The 16,212-nt window shown below is 37.2% G+C and overlaps 3 protein-coding genes across 4 annotated transcripts in view; all 3 read left to right on the top strand.

Moving 5' to 3' along the window:
- The window catches only part of pik3r2 (phosphoinositide-3-kinase, regulatory subunit 2 (beta)), a 36,060-nt gene extending 30,778 nt beyond the window's left edge, over positions 1–5,282 (top strand). For both annotated transcript variants that reach the window (XM_081373385.1, XM_081373384.1), the window contains exon 16: positions 4,062–5,282. In XM_081373385.1, coding sequence (XP_081229511.1) covers positions 4,062–4,251 — 190 coding nt within the window. In that variant the 3' untranslated portion in view covers positions 4,252–5,282. The remainder of the gene's footprint in view (positions 1–4,061) is intronic.
- A 5,934-nt stretch (positions 5,283–11,216) lies between these two features.
- Positions 11,217–13,353, top strand: ifi30a (IFI30 lysosomal thiol reductase a). Its single transcript, XM_081374702.1, has 7 exons — positions 11,217–11,496; positions 11,766–11,948; positions 12,227–12,301; positions 12,430–12,522; positions 12,625–12,777; positions 12,865–12,933; positions 13,044–13,353. Exons 1-7 carry the CDS (start codon positions 11,362–11,364, stop codon positions 13,107–13,109), a joined length of 774 nt encoding a protein of 257 aa, XP_081230828.1. The 5' UTR covers positions 11,217–11,361; the 3' UTR covers positions 13,110–13,353.
- A 312-nt stretch (positions 13,354–13,665) lies between these two features.
- mpv17l2 (MPV17 mitochondrial inner membrane protein like 2) lies at positions 13,666–16,212 on the top strand. Its single transcript, XM_081374703.1, has 5 exons — positions 13,666–14,250; positions 14,459–14,620; positions 14,719–14,795; positions 14,887–15,013; positions 15,215–16,212. The coding sequence occupies exons 1-5, from the start codon at positions 14,061–14,063 to the stop codon at positions 15,247–15,249; spliced, it is 591 nt and encodes a 196-aa protein (XP_081230829.1). The 5' UTR covers positions 13,666–14,060; the 3' UTR covers positions 15,250–16,212.

The raw sequence follows: 16,212 nt of genomic DNA, 5'->3' as shown, positions 1-16,212 counted from the left end.
TTCTTTTCCTTTCAAAAGGAATTCCTTACACTTAATATCTTTCTTAACAACTTTCAAAAGTTCCATCTATCAACTTTCTTTTCTCCTTCATTTACTTTTACAGTCATACAGTGGGCATTTACAGTCACTGAATGACCCAGCTGACTGCAATAAAACACTCTCTGTTATTCTGCCTTTTATCTTTCTAACATCTCCACCCTACTTTACGCCCCTGAAGCAGAGCGTTCCTATTCAGGAAATGCAAACAGAGCCACTGATAAGTTCTCTGCATTTTCCCCCACTGTCCCAGCTGCAAATTCAATTACAACAGCCGAATCACAATCTTCATCATATTAACACTGATCTACTTTCTAACTCATATTAACACAGACTTTTCTTTAAATTTGTGTTATTTTGGCACTTTCTTTGTTTGGAGCCAATTAAGTTATTGTTTATCTTTCCAATCACAATCAAACCTTTACAAAACATCATCTGCAAATCTCTTCAGAGCATGAGCAGAACTGCTTATAGCATTTGCTCTCTATTATCTCACTATTTATCAGGACTGTTCAGTTACTCTTCATACAGTATTAAAACTTTAACGTGTCATTAATTTCATCAACACTGGTTTTAAAAGCTTATTCTTCTATCAAATGGTTAGTTTGCAGATTCAACATAAATCACAAGATTGTATTATAATTATTCAGTCCTACTTATCTCTACTGTTTCACAGAAAACACAAGATTCTCTAAATCTTCTCAGTCTCTAAATTACACAGACAGCTATCTTAGCCGCTTGCACCTTCAACTCTTGTTACAAAAATATGGCAATCTATTCTTCAATACTCTGTTCTCTTTTCATAACATTAATACAATAAAGCACATTCACATCACTATTATTGGCAGAACATTAATTTTCATAAGCGACACGGAAAATCTAAATATTCTAAATGGGTTTCACAAAGTTTCTGATTAACTTTAGTCACACGTTTCTGGGGAAATTATCTCCAACCCATAATTTCCTTTATAAAACAATATATTTCCTTAAATGGCTTAATATCAACAAAATATCCAATCTCTGGACATTTTCTAATTTGATATTATCATCAACGACACTGATTACAAAACAAGTATACATTTAACATCCAGAAGCTGGTTTGAACAAGCAAGCGCTGTTGCTGTACTCCCAGCATAGCTGGACCCTTTAGGTTCAAAAGACAATCGTTTTACTTAATGAAACATTCCTTATCCTTATATCATGCCAATCCCTGTTAATCATACTCAACGCCCCATTTCCATCTAAAACTCACTTTTCGTAAAATTTCAACTTAATTTGACTTAATCAGGCGTTCATAAATAGTTCCATGAACTCTATCGTTCCCTACATATCAGTTCCTTCTGCATCGACTCTGTTCTCTTTTATCTGCTTCTTTCCCATCCAACAATTCACTGTCCGTTCACAGTTTTACACTCATGAACAAACTTCAACAACCCTTTCTGACTAGTAACGGATAAGTTAGCATTTCAGAAAACCCTGTAGGCTACCTTTGTACAATCTCATATGCTCATCATTCACAACACTGCTCAAATCATCAGTCATAGCTTTGCTCAAAGTTTCATCAGCCACACATAAAGATTTCCAACCGTTTTTTTTTTTTTTTTTGTTTGTTTTTTTTTTTCATTGCAGGTAGCAGAAAGTAAATCAGCGTATGCATTCGTGTGTGCGTCCTTTACACACATGTTTAACACACACATAACAACCATTCTGTTTTCCCTCGTTCTTTTCTATTGATTCTTTTACGACATTGAGTCTTATCTTACTCAAGGTTCCCGCCTCGGGGAAATACATTTACATTTACCACCATCATTATTTCTCCTTTGACAGAAAATTGGTGTATAAAAATGATCTACTTTACTGTTAGATGACCCCATTTTGGCTGAATCTCCCTTCTGGATTTCACAATTTCGACACGTGTCTTACAGTATCTGTCAAACGTCTTCAACAGACCCGATCTTTCCCTTACCCCAAGATCGGTCGGGTGGTTTGTAATTACGTTTCACTCAAAAACTTCCTATAAGCACTTTCCAGCGCTCGATTAATTCTGATTTGACGTGGCTCTTCCGTCCACCTAAATCGGTTACTAGCACTTTTGAGTAAAACTAATTAATCAATAACTGTGATTCCCCTGAATCTGTGATTCCCCTGAATCTGTGATTCCCCTGAATCACCTGTGGGCTTTCCGTCCACCAACGAGCTAAGTGAGGTAGAAACTGATTCGAATTCCTCAGATCAATTCCCTTACCCCCAAAAAAATTGTGATTCCCCTGAATCAACTTTCGCCCGTACCAAAAAGCAAAACTCAGCCAATATGGTTCACGTTCACTCACAATTATCAAATTACACTCAACTTCAATAAAACAATTTTGCCGTTTCTTACCCAGAGATGCTTTTCTGTTTTTCCCGCAATCGTCGCGGATTTTTTAATCCTGGTGGGAGTTTTCTTTCACTGGCCCTGAGTGCGGGGTTTTGCCTCTCTCTCTCGTAATCTGTTGAGTTTCTATCTCAAACCGTCGAGGTATGAGACGGCCGCCTGTTGCTGCCGAGGTCGTGCACTTTCCCGTCAAATCCGTTCTCAGGACCAGGAGAAGAAGCGTCCGCACAGGATCCCTCTTCTTGACACCAGCTGTAAAAGCAATTTTTATCTCACTTGGAAAAACAGCATCACAGGTGTAAGACAACACTCAAAAGGCAAAATTGTAATATAGAAGAAAAGGCTTTATTCTTTGAGGAATCTTTTCGCAACCGCAGCCACCCAGATGTGAAACAGAAAGCCTACTGACATAATAAAACTGAGACATTTTATACAGGTTTCTGACATTCTTGACTCCTCCTTTCCCAGTCTCTGTAAATTTCCTTAAAGACATCTAGTATGGACTGGTTCTACCCCCCCCCCCCTGGGCAGGTCATGCTGTTCTTTGTCCCTGAGAAGCCAAAAGGCCTTCATTTACAATCTAAATGACCTCCTGCTTTCCTCAGGAGGGGGCCTGGGACCCTACTATATGACATCCTGTATTCTTCGACTAAGATTCTTTCTCGTGCCTAGGTGTTTGTTATCTCCCCGGGCTATCTGGTTTATTACATCTGCTCTTTCCTACCCCCAATTCAGCTGTTAGAAATGCTTTTACACACACTCAAATGAAATCAACAAGTTTTAAATGAATGGACACAAGAACAATGAATTTTTCATTAACACCCGCGGTAAACAGAAGTGGTGAGGACCTCTGAGCAACATAGTTTCCTAATCTGGAACAGGTAAAATATACTAAAAGAGTTCAAAATAATAATCAAACATTCGCTCACTTTTAATGATGCTCAGATATCATTAAAACCCTTTTCATTTATGGAGTCAGATGAAATAACGAGGTAATACATATGAGAAAATGTATTTCATTTAATCTTATTGTGTTGCATAAAAGGAAAGACAGTAACGCGCAGAAACCTTCCCCGTATTATTGGAGACTGCCATTGGACCTTTAGTCAGGCTTACACTAGTCTCGAATCCGTGGCCATGGGAAGGTTAAGCCTTGCCCAGCCCGACACACGCTTTGCTTATGTAAATAGATTTAGTAGTATCAGCACAATAATCTTTTTAGATTGCCTTTTCTTACACATTATTATCGTATCAGCAAAATACAATATCGATCAACTTCTTAATTCATATATTGATATATTAGTACAAACCAATTTCATCACGTGTATATATTGAATAAAACAAGTCAGTTGCTGTTGAATGTGTGCTTTAGCCTGTTTAAGTAAAAGATTCTGAGATACAGGATATAATTAGAAATTGTATATGTTTGTTTAAATGGACATATGGTATTCATTTTATTTGTGCAGGTCTCAAAAAGTGTAAAATTGTATTTTAAAAACTCGTCTGAAATGTCCTTTTTGCTAAAATAAACATATGTAACCAGAAGTGTTAAGAGGAACTGGAACTGGAATCGTCAAATACTTTACGGTTCTCTTGACTTACACTTCTTGAATATCTCCCTCTCGCATAACACGTTCTTCTTTTTCAACAGAGTGGATGGAGAGATCAAGCATTGCATGGTTTACAAGACGGCCACAGGTTTTGGATTTGCTGAGCCCTACAACCTTTACGGTTCCTTGAAAGACTTGGTCCTGCACTACAAACACACCTCTCTGGTCCAGCACAACGACTCACTGAATGTAACCCTGGCCTACCCGGTCCTCGCACAGCCGCCTAGATGAGCACCGTGACACGACACTGCCGAGGACACGCATATAAAGCATGATTAAGCACATTATACAGAGCAAACTATACTAACACCGAACTTTTACGTTTATCATAGAGAACAGATAAGCACAGTATATTATCGTAAGTAAGCGTACGGCTTTTTTGTAAGCCCATAGTTTTCCGTATCAATCAAAGTCAGCTGCAGTAATTACGGTAAGATCACAGCTTGTGTACTCTGTATTTGTTGTCCCAATACAAGAGAGAGGCAAGTGTCACATGACTCCATGAAAGCTCGAACTAGTGCCGTAGTCCTGGATATTATCGATTAGGACATGGGTCAGGTACGAGATGAGGAATTAACTGAAAGTTGCAGCTGTTGATAATCTTTTAGCTGTTACGCTGCGTTCAAGCCATGTCATAATTACCGTAGTCTTGAGATGACGACATGTGATGTTCTATTCTGAGCTGTACCGTAATCTCGTAATTACGGTAATAACGACACGGCCTGAACGCACCTTTATGTCACTGTGTATTTGTTTGGTAGTTCGCTTCTGCCAACCATATCAATAGATTCCTCTTTATGTGAGTTGTCCTGTAGAAGATGTGAAATTGTTTTATATATCAGATGTGGTTGAGGGACTCTGAAGTCCTTTTAGCTTCTAATCTGCCTCTTTAAAAGCTAGTCGTCATGGTGAGAATAAATAGCCATCAACAATTGTGTACTTTTTATTTGAGATTTTACACCACAGCGCTGAAGTCTGGCATCTTAATGGTTTCTGTGGGCTGGTATTGGTGCTTCCTGCTATATTTTTGATTCTTGTAATTTGAGAATGATGCATAGCTAGCGAACCGTTAAGATCCAGAGCAAAACAAACGTGATCCCAAAGCAATGACGCGCACAGGAACTTTCACTCGCTTAGAGCGGTTTCAAGGGGCTAAGCAGGTTATTCAACAGGCGCAAGCAAAAATGGAACGGAAAAACACCTGGATATGATTACAGATTTTTTAGGTAATTATCAGGTGCAAGTTGATATATTGTGGTAGTAAAAAAAAGTCCTAATGGTGGTTGGGCGTTTTGTAACTGTACTTCCCCTAGTGTGTCATGGCATCTTGGGCTTGTGCTGTGGCTCATCTTGTCAGATGATACACTGGTCTGTACATCATACAGTCAGCTGGATCAGAAAGTACCATTTTTTTGTGAGTGATCATAAGCAGAACCAGATAGCAATTTTATGTTTGCTTACTAAGAATCAGTGATTAAATTACATTTTTGAAGAGGAAGTTGTTTTAAAGTGCCTTCTGCCCATGTGTCCTTGAGGAGCTTTCCTGGGATTGGGGCAGTACAGAATGCTTCACTTCGATAGATTCACTAATCAGATATTCATGCCACACACACACACACACACACACACACACACACACACACACTCACTCTCACTCTCACTCTCACACACACACACACACACACACACACACACACACACACACACACACACACACACACACACACACTCTCACTCTCACACACACACACACACACACACACACACACACACACACACACACACACACACACACACACACACACACACACACACACACTCACACACTCCTCGAACCCAACAACCAAAAGGAGGATCATCCCATCAAAGGCATTCTGTTCAGTACTTTAAAATACAATGCTTTCTAATTGCAGGTGCATTGGGAATAGCAAGTTAGAGAAGACCTCTTTTTTGTAATTAAACATAACTCTTATTAGTTAGCTTGTATGCTTTTAATGAGGTTTGGTCTTAACCAGAATGCACTTTCGTGGTTGTTAATTTGAGCTACCTTTTTAACAACAGGAGTAATTGCATCCATTTTTAAGGCCTGTTCACACCAAGACAAAAATTTTATGTGATAAAGATTTTAATTTGATTGAATGGCTGGTAATGCTTTCAGACTGACATGAACATTCACATGCCAATAGTAGTTTTTTTCCCCTAATCTCTTATCTATCGCACTGCGAATAAAGCTATTCAACCACACTTTTGGTGACATGCTCAGAGCCGCTGCCGCTGTTACATAAAACTACAATTTGGTGGCTCTTACAGAGTACAGTTTGGTTTCAGAAGTAAAAAATCACATTCATTTTCTCTCGCAATTGCATGATCACATCTCGCAATTCTGACTTTTTTTCTCTGAATTCTAAGTTTATATTTCACAGTTGTTGTTTTTTACGAAAATAAAAAGGGTAATTGCAACTTTTTTGATGTTTATATCATACAATTTGGACTTTTCTTCACAGAATTGTGAGTGCATGTGACTTAACCGTGTAATTCTGAGAAAATAAACTGAGATATAAACTCGCATCGATAAAAAGTCACAATTTCCTTTTTTAATTTGTTTTATTGCGTGGCAGAAATAACCTTGCATATTTAACAATAACTTATAAACGGCTAAAGACAGACCTAGGAAAAGTTGCATAGTGCTTTGGTACATGGTAACCGGAGTATTTCTTCCTTTTCCAAAAGCGCCACAGCTGTCAAATTACATTTTTATTCAGCCCATTTGTGGTTTTAGAAGCATTGGTCTAAACACACAAGAAAATCTGACCGTTCCGAACGTTCATGTTGGTGTGAACAGGCTTTTATTCTGGATACATTTTAATAAATAAAATAGGCTATCAAACTATCAAATACAGATGCAGTGTATTTCAGTTTATTTAAAGGGCAAGTTGAAATTAAAACTTTGTTAAAACCTTGAAACATTAAATTTGCCTAAATCTAGTATATTAATTCTTCGCTTTTGACATCCTCCTTTTAGATGGATTCGTTTTGTTTATAAATCCAAAACAGACAATAAAGCGGAGCAGGTTTTAGTTTTGTAAGCATGTTTGTCTGTATACTCCAGTTTGTTTCATCCTATCGATAGGATGAAGTTGTTTTGCTATGACAGTGTGGAGTGGAGCAAGAACAGAGACACTGGTTATGATTCCTTGAATGTTCAGACTGACTGACGTCGGGTCTTTGAGAGCACAGAGAATGAGCCAGAGTGTTGGATGGGACGAGTTTGTGTGAGATAAAGCAGTGGAGTAAACTCCTCTAAATGCACTATACAAGCACATCTTGAGGTGATTATGAGTGAGAATTATTGAAGCTTGACAGTCTTTATGAGCAACAGAAATAGGTTAGGTACACATTTTAGTTACAGGCCTATAATGTCATAACGTGTTATGATCGTGCCGTAGTGGGTCTGTTCTTTGTTTTTATTTTCTTTAACTCCTTTTTAAAGAGAAACTATAATTGTACGTCAAAGTTTTGTTTTTTCATTGTAAGTAATGACCTTACCGATTCAAAGATAAGCTAGCTTGAATATCTCTCTTCCATTCAGTACAGTTACAAATGTTTACAGTATCTAATTAACCAAATAGAAGATGTTTTCAAATGTGCTCTGTCTGTCAGAGGGATTCTTGTCTTTTTTTTATTTTTTTTTGCCTCTGTTGTTATAAACTTGAAGATTTTGTTTCCCTTCTTTGTTCACTTTAAACAGTGCTCCCTCACCTCACAACATTTTCTCTGAATAAAAATGCAGCTATGGCCCAGAGCAGGTTTGCCAGCTTTCTTTTTCTTTCCATAGCAGACATATTTTTTCAAGTTTCATATAACGTTTCATTTTTTGACTTTAATCATTCTGACAATTATATCCTGATTTCTGTCCAACTTCCCTCTGTAGTCTCAGTTAAAGCAAGAACTAAAATTAGCAGTTCTTTTTTTCCCCCTTCCTTCTTTCTACGACAATATATACACCGAAAAGTAAGATACAGCAGGGCCAAATGTTTAATAGACATATATTTTTGTATTTAGTGGTTATGACATAACCACGTATTATCCTTCACCTCTTTAAACTAAATGATACCTTACTGTCTTGTTTCCCCTTAGTGCATGAAGTAGCCTGTTGAAGATAATGCACACCAAAGTGCCATTAGACATGGAGGATGGGGAGCACTGTTTGTTTCCCAGTACGTTTCTACTGTGTGTGTGTGTGTGTGTGTGTGTGTGTGTGTGTGTGTGTGTGTGCGTGCACAAACTCTATGTACATACTTTTTTTCCTTTTACTACTTCTGTTCTCTCCGATCTGTTTTTGGGTGCAGATTTTTCAGTGTTCAGTTTGCATCAGTGTTGTTTGTCTCTCAAACAGGTACACAAGCATTACAGAGATATGGCTCTTTAATAGATAGATGGAATTATTTTTAAGACAATAAAAAGATATTGAGTCTATTGCACCTTCTGGTCTGTTGTCATCAGTTTGATCTTGTGATGTGTGACGTTATCCTGTTGCTTTTACAGGGAATATTTTGCTGAAGCAGCAGAAAGTGTCATACCTCAAACTGGTTGGATCAGTTGCCCTTTGACAAACACTTTGGCATGTGTCCTTAGATCACCTGGGGGTGGAAAATCTGTCCTAATATAGCGACAACCTAGAGAATGTTTTGAATTCAAATTGACCAACAGCTGGATCAGGATGGTTTTAAATCATTAAATATACTGACCATCAACAATACTTTTAAATTATATACTTTTGAATGAGGAAAAAAAATTAGGACAGGACTTGATTTTGTCCATCGGGATGGATTGATTGGTTGGGTCATTGGTGTTTATGCCTTTAATTAAAGATTCCGAGGGCATATGAATGAAACAAATTAAATGTATTCCAAAAAATTCCACGTTTTGATTTCATAGTGTTTTTAAATCCTCAATTTTATAATATCAGTCAGTTATTAAAATGTGGCTCTGTGTGAACATTTATATGCTACATGTATACAAACATTACATTGTTTCCGTTTATAGAGCTTCAACACGGACATCATTGTTCAGAGGAGCAAACTGGCATAAACAGCCCATGTGATTGTTTACACCAGTCATGTATTTAAAGGTCACTCAGAAACAAGACAGTCTGCATTTTCATTATATTTGACACTTTTCTGAAAAAACTACAACTCATTTTAGAACCTTCAAACTCAAGAAGTCATTTTTTGTCATATATGTTGTGATGCGGTGTGATCCAGGCAGACGAGCAATGATTATGTCAGTGATCAAATTTTAAACAAGAAATAAAATATTATATGATGTAAAATTATAAAGACAACAAACTGACCAAGTTAATATTAAAATGGTTAGCAAATAAGTTTCTAGATAATAAATCTTAGTCAATAGATAATAAAATCCAAAGTAGTGTATCTAACAGATGAAGATCGTGACAATCAGAATATAGAGAAAGAAAGGCCCAAAAGAAGGATGATGTTGCTGAATGAAAAGAGACCAGAAAAAGCCCCGCGTCTTCTGAAACCAAACATTTTATATGCTATGTATGCATTAAAGGAAGGGACTTGGGAAAAGTCCCTATTCAAATTAATTGTACTTCTCTTCCAACCAACAAGGATGCAGTTGACAAAAGGCACCCTAGCAGATCTTATTAGGTCACCATGCCTCGTAAGAAACTGTGGTTTTAAGACCTCGAAGAGAATATAGCAGGTCTTACATTACTCGTGTCTGCAGAGATAAAAACGGACGCACTTTGATACCCTGGCACATCAAGTAAGAAGGAAAACGCACTCAAAGTAAACTTATTTACAGTATATAGCACTTTTAAAGCTGCAACGCACAAAGTGCTTTACACAAAATAACACAATCATTAAGAATACATTCATAAAGAGGTATACACCATATATGAACAAACAAAATGTAATAAAAAAATCAAAAAACACAAATTAAAAGACATCACAAAATACTAAAAGAACGTCTATACAAACAAGTTTCGAAATGACATGTTGCTCTTAGTGGATATTAGATTTAATAGGGACTCTTCTGCCTCTGCCAGTCAAATGGTCCAGATTGGTAGAACATCCTCTGTATTTACAGAACTGCTTTTGGCTGTAAATGGAGACCTTAATTAAAATGCTTTTGTTAGACAACATACTGTACATCACCCTGTCCAGTCCTTCTTGGGGTGACCTGTGAATATTCATGTGGGTTGAGGGCTGTCCATACTACTACTACAATACATTGAACAGGGTTTGAACCCATGTCATTATTCACTCAATCAATATCATACATGATTTGGTTTTGATTATATGCTTTTCTTATGATTCCATTATCATCAAATAACTGCTTAGCCATCCTATTTCTTATTCATACAGTTTTTTTAACCCACTTTTAACATAATCACAATACAATTTTTTATACATTTGGAACAGAATCAGTTCCTTTCGATGGACATGCTGCAAAAGAAACAAAAGTATGGGGTGCACTTTAAAAAAAATGCATGATCAATAAGTTGTGACAACGTTTTTACATTGCTTTAACTCTTCAAAATAATTTTCAACTTTTTTCATAAGTTCTACAAGATTCGGCTCATTTTTTAAGTCAGTTTAATGTAATTGTAATTAAGTTGAAATAACTTAAACATCCAAGTTGACTGTACTTAAAATAAGGCAGCACAATGTTTGTTTTTGATTTTACAGTGTGGACAGGTCAAATTTGCTTGCACTCTACCTTTATTTTATTCAGCATTATCTACATTGTAAGCCCGCTTAGAAAATTAGAATTCAGCTGTTCATGGCATTTTGTCTGCCTTGGTGCACCATCATTCACACACTTTTACACCTCTCTGGCCAGAGTATCATCTCTTTTTTGTTTTGTACTACCTCTGTAGTGCAGACAGTAACTCAATGGGGAATGTATTAAGGGTGGGATACCATCAAGTCGAATAAAACTATTGAACGTAGGCACTGTCACCCACTGTGGCATTACCTGTGCAACAGTGTGAGTTCACAAATCCCAAATTTAATCGTGTTGCCATTTTGGTTGTTCAAACATGTACATTTCACGGTCAACTGTCAAAGTTTCACTGCAAAAAAGTCAACTTTCCAGCGCAGTCTTCCTCGTGATAGCAATAATATTTTGTGGCCATAATAAAAGTCTCCAGCATTTGCAGTGTTGGGTTTTGCCGGATTTTAATGACGTCACGTAAATACACCAATCAAAATCTCGGCCCTTTGATTTCCGTAGGAGGAAGAAAGTTTAAAATGTTGTACACATACACATTATCATTCAGAGAACAAGGCAAGCAGGTGACCAGGAATCATGTTCGGCTTTAAACTGTCTGTGTTGTTCTTCGCTGTACTGTCACTGAGTAAATGCAGCGGTAGGTTTGTTTACTCCTGTAAGTATCCGCCTTCACAATGGTGCGACTCTGAAGACATTGCAGCCGAATGTGGGGTAAGTATCGAAAAAAACGTACGACTTTACTCCTTAAATTTCCTTATAGGAATCTATTATATAGCCTATGTTTTTGTATTGATTTATTGGCAATAATTTTACTTGCACGAAAAAGTGAAACCGCGCATTTGAATTAATAGATACATTTAGCCTATGCAAATTGTCCAGACGTATAACTTACGTATACTTCTCGTTTTGTTTTCCGCTATCTGGGAAATCCCGTAACTTTTTTGGCACTGATCATTTCCCTTTATTCTCTTCTTTCTTAGGTGCTTGAACAATGTATGAAGTTTAACGTGACGAAGCCCAACGCTGACAAAGTGAATGTGAGCCTGTACTATGAGTCTTTGTGTCCTGGATGCAGAGGTTTTCTTGTAGGACAGCTCGTGCCAACCTACATTATGCTGTCAGACATCATGAACATTGATCTGGTTCCTTATGGAAATGCACAGGTATATTTACACTGCACACTGCTGCTCAGACAATGTACCCTTTGTACAAACAGCACAGGTATTTACACTTTGTGTGGATAGAATCTATTGCTATTTGCATTCAACATGTAAACTAGATTATATTTATTGTATTTGACAAAATCCAAATATAGCACCTACAATTTACACAGTGAAAATAGCAACCACTATCTTTTACATTTAAAAGTTAAAAAAGGCTCACATTCATGTAAGTTACATTAATGTAAAATGCTGTTGCTCATAATTAGTTTTCATAACAGGAGAAAGAAGATCAGGGGAAGTACACCTTTATCTGTCAGCACGGAGAGGGTGAATGTCAAGGTAACATGATTGAGGTGAGGTTTTCTATTTATTTCACCACTCAAACATTTTTAAAAGCAGAAGTGGATTGGTGTTCTTAACATTGAATACATCTTGTTTAGAGCTAAAATAGAGGTATACTAATTGTAATCTTTTCTGTCAGACCTGCCTGATGGATCAATTTGGACTGGATAGGGCTCTTCCGGTCATTTTTTGCATGGAATCAGGAGCAGATGTGCTGAAAGCAGCCCAGCTTGTAAGTAGTCATTTCTATTGTGCATGCTGTTATTCTTCCCATCCATCCATCCATCCATCCATCCAGTTGCAATGCAATGCTAATCTGTACCTTCCATCTCAGTGTCTCGGAGTCTACAAACCCGAAATAACATGGGATTCAGTCATGAAGTGTGTGACGGGAGACCAGGGCAATAAATTAATGCATGGAAATGCAGTGAAAACAAATGCTCTGAAACCCCCTCATGAGTATGTGCCTTGGATAACCATTAATGGAGTAAGGAAGTTTTTTTTTTTATTATTATTATTTATAAGGATTTTTTTTTTATCCATGTAATTAAATGGCTCAATGTTGTTCCTGCAGGAACACACAGATGATCTTCAGGATAAAGCAATGGATTCTCTCTTCAGTCTTGTGTGCAGTTTGTACAAGGTTTGTTTGCAACCTGAGAGGTGCCTGTTAGTGTTTATTACCATTTCAGTGTCTTATCCTATCAAAGAGGAGTCCATCACATGACCTCTTCTTTCTTTGTGTTCATGTAGGGTAAAAAGCCAGCTGCTTGTACTCTAGGGTTGAAGAAGAAAACCACCAGTTACTGCATGAATTAATCACTAAATCTGATAACAACACTATTCATGTCAGGAATGGAGAGATTATGGATGAAACATACATGCTGAAATGTATTTGAATATTTTTTTGTTGTTGTTTCTTTATGCTTATATGTATATGAAAGAGTCATTTTGAACATGGTTTTCTGCTGCTGACTACAACTGGTGACAGGACCATATTTTTATAGTCACGTTTTAAACCACTTTGTATACATAAACAAAATTAAAAAGTACATTTCCATCACTTTTGCACTTTTTAAATCTCATGTGCTTGTGTGTTAATGATTAAGAGGGAAAAATCATTGCTGAAGTGGACTTTACTCAAGAGAAATGCTTCCTCGATGGTTTTAATTTTTTGCTTGTCTACATGTTTGCTTATCATTAACCTGAGTCTTTCCACATTATTTTGACCAACAAAGTGAAAATACTTAAGGGTTTTTAATCAAACTGTTATTATATTATTAACTATCGTTAATATAATAACTATTAATAAAAAAAATCGTCCGAAGATCAAGAAATTATGTCCCAATATTATTGATAGGGGTCAAACTGATGTGGCGACGTTCTGCGCAAGTGACGCAATCTTGATGCTCGTGAACGCAACGCCATTACGCGCGTGACTCGTCACCGGCTCCTTCAGGCTGCTCTGGGTCTCGCTGGTTACATGAATGAACTCTAACGATTGTTGATATGTTAGTCAGCTAAATTGCAGCTGAACTTAGGCCAACAGACACACAATTCGGGGATATCGTAACAACTCTAAACATCTATCTGAGAGTATGAAGGAAGATGTATTCCTTTCCATTTTAAGTTAACAACACTTCTCAGTATTTGAATATATTTGTGTGTCTCTTATGCCACTTATTCTGACGTAACGTTAAAGGAACAGAAGTGGCGAATGAAATCGTCGAGCGGAAACTTGAGAGGAATTTACGTTAACTCGGCCTAAACATGATATCTCGGCAGAGTAAGGATTTTCTCATAAGGATTGCCGGTTACTGGAAGCCGCTTTTCAGAGGCAGATTTCTGATCGTGACGAACACGGTGAGCTGTGGGGGAATGTTGGCAGCGGGCGACCTCATCCAGCAGACGCGAGAGATGAGGAAGACCCCCGAACGAGCACGTGACTGGTGGCGTACAGGTGACGAGAAAACAAATTATCTGTATCACATACTCTCACACACAAAGTCTGGCTTGTTTAAAAAATCTACATCGGCTCATGTTTGTAATTTATGTGCCAGTGCGTGACACGAAAAACTTTTAACTTATTTTTTAAAGTATCGTGTGAATGTCCTGTCGTGAAAGTAACGCGAGATTAATGAACTCTCGCGGTGTTGCGCCCTCTATAGGTTGTATGTTTGCCGTCGGATGCTCTATGGGTCCTTTCATGCACTATTGGTACCTGTGGCTCGACAAATACTTTGTTGGCAATGGCATAAGTAATGTCTGCAAGAAAGTGCTCACTGATCAGCTGGTTGCTTCACCAGCACTGGGGGTCTGGTACTTCATAGGTGAGATCTTGCTGCTGATTTCCATTAATTTCCATTTCTCACTGTAAATAATGAATGAAAATCTGAATAACATTACACCTGTTTTATTTTTAATGAAGGTCTGGGTATGATGGAGGGTCAAACTTTGTCTGAGGCACAAAGTGAATTCAGAGACAAATTCTGGGAATTTTACAAGGTATGTTGCCCTGATAAGCATGTGTTCTTAGTTCATCCTCAAATTATGTATCTTCATAGCTGACAGCTTTTCATATCTTGCTGCTTTTTAGGCAGATTGGTGTGTTTGGCCAGCAGCTCAAATGGTAAACTTCTACTTCTTGCCACCCAAGTATCGTGTTCTTTATGTTAATATAATTACCCTGGGATGGGACACCTACCTCTCCTACCTCAAACACAGTAAGACATGTTTGCATCTATCTCATAACTCAAAGCATAACTAAAATACATTTGTAGTATTTACTGAACAAAGATGGTGTCATATAATTATGAATCTAGTCTTGGTGGCCAAGTTTTACTTGGCGCTTGGCAGGTTTAAAATGAAAGCATGGGTGTGAGCTTCCTTGTGACAAGTGGTGCATAACATTTGTGTTTTTCAAGGAGACCAAGTAGAGGCCAAAAGAGAAGCTGAATGAACTGAGTGAAGATGTCTGAAGAAGAGGAATATTTCAAAACACTGCTTTGATCACACACACAAAAATAAATCAGATTATTTAAGACTGTTAATGTATAGCTTTCTGGTTTTTATTTTATTTCATATAATAGAATCAATAGAATTGTATCTAGTAATGCCAGGTACGTTGCACATTTTGTTCTAATGTGTTTGTATTATTTTTGAATATTATAAAAGAGTTAAATGTAATTTTAAACTATTTTAACTGTCTGAAATCATTGTATTGTTGGCATATGAAGAGCGATTTATTAAAGCAAACTGTTTACAAATATATTCTTATGATTTCACCAAGTACAGCATGTTCCTGGATCAATATCATTGTTCCCGGAACAACATTCCAATCAACCAATCATATTTAAGGGGACAAGTTTACAGTTTATGTCAAGTTTAGGCTTACATCCAGGGTTAGGTGCTTCTACATCAGTGTTATTCACCTATCATTTCCCCCTGATTTGAGGGATTATGTTATGAAGTTATGGGTAGGGTTAGGTTTAGGGATATGGTTTGAACCATATTTACGGACAGGAATGTTGTTCCAGGATCAACAAAATATGTCGACCCAGGAACAGGTCTTTGCAAAATCATGGTGACTGGTACAGTATACCGATTTTATAGTTATCATCCTTCGTAAGAAGTATTTTCATTTTTGGTTAAGCATGTTTATAATCACAATAATGTGCCAATATTACTGTCATCTATATGAATGCTGTACCATAGGCCAATGCTGCATAAGCAGTAATGTGGCTGGTTGTTTGTGTGCTTCTATTCTAAAATTTGTTGTCCATTTGCCTTTACATGTACATTTCTACCTAATTATTAATTCAATTTTTTGATGAAAATGTTTGCTAGACCCTTTGATATCTACATTGCCCTTATGTGACACTGTTTTATAATGGAAGACAATAAAATGATTTTGTGTTTTGAA

Source organism: Scardinius erythrophthalmus (assembly GCF_964197995.2).
Source record: "Scardinius erythrophthalmus genome assembly, chromosome: 9".
Classification (NCBI taxonomy): domain Eukaryota; kingdom Metazoa; phylum Chordata; class Actinopteri; order Cypriniformes; family Leuciscidae; genus Scardinius; species Scardinius erythrophthalmus.
Note: the sequence above shows the minus strand (reverse complement) of the source record. Positions and strands in the feature narration are given on the sequence as shown.

Excerpts from the sequence above, each read along its gene's own strand:
- ifi30a (XM_081374702.1), top strand. The coding sequence starts at position 11,362 with ATGTTCGGCTTTAAACTGTCTGTGTTGTTCTTCGCTGTACTGTCACTG. Across the intron at positions 12,302-12,429 it reads GTCAAGGTAACATGATTGAG|ACCTGCCTGATGGATCAATT; the intron begins GTGAGGTTTTCT and ends CTTTTCTGTCAG. Across the intron at positions 12,778-12,864 it reads CTTGGATAACCATTAATGGA|GAACACACAGATGATCTTCA; the intron begins GTAAGGAAGTTT and ends TTGTTCCTGCAG.
- mpv17l2 (XM_081374703.1), top strand. The coding sequence starts at position 14,061 with ATGATATCTCGGCAGAGTAAGGATTTTCTCATAAGGATTGCCGGTTAC. Across the intron at positions 14,796-14,886 it reads AATTCTGGGAATTTTACAAG|GCAGATTGGTGTGTTTGGCC; the intron begins GTATGTTGCCCT and ends GCTGCTTTTTAG. Across the intron at positions 15,014-15,214 it reads CCTCTCCTACCTCAAACACA|GAGACCAAGTAGAGGCCAAA; the intron begins GTAAGACATGTT and ends GTGTTTTTCAAG.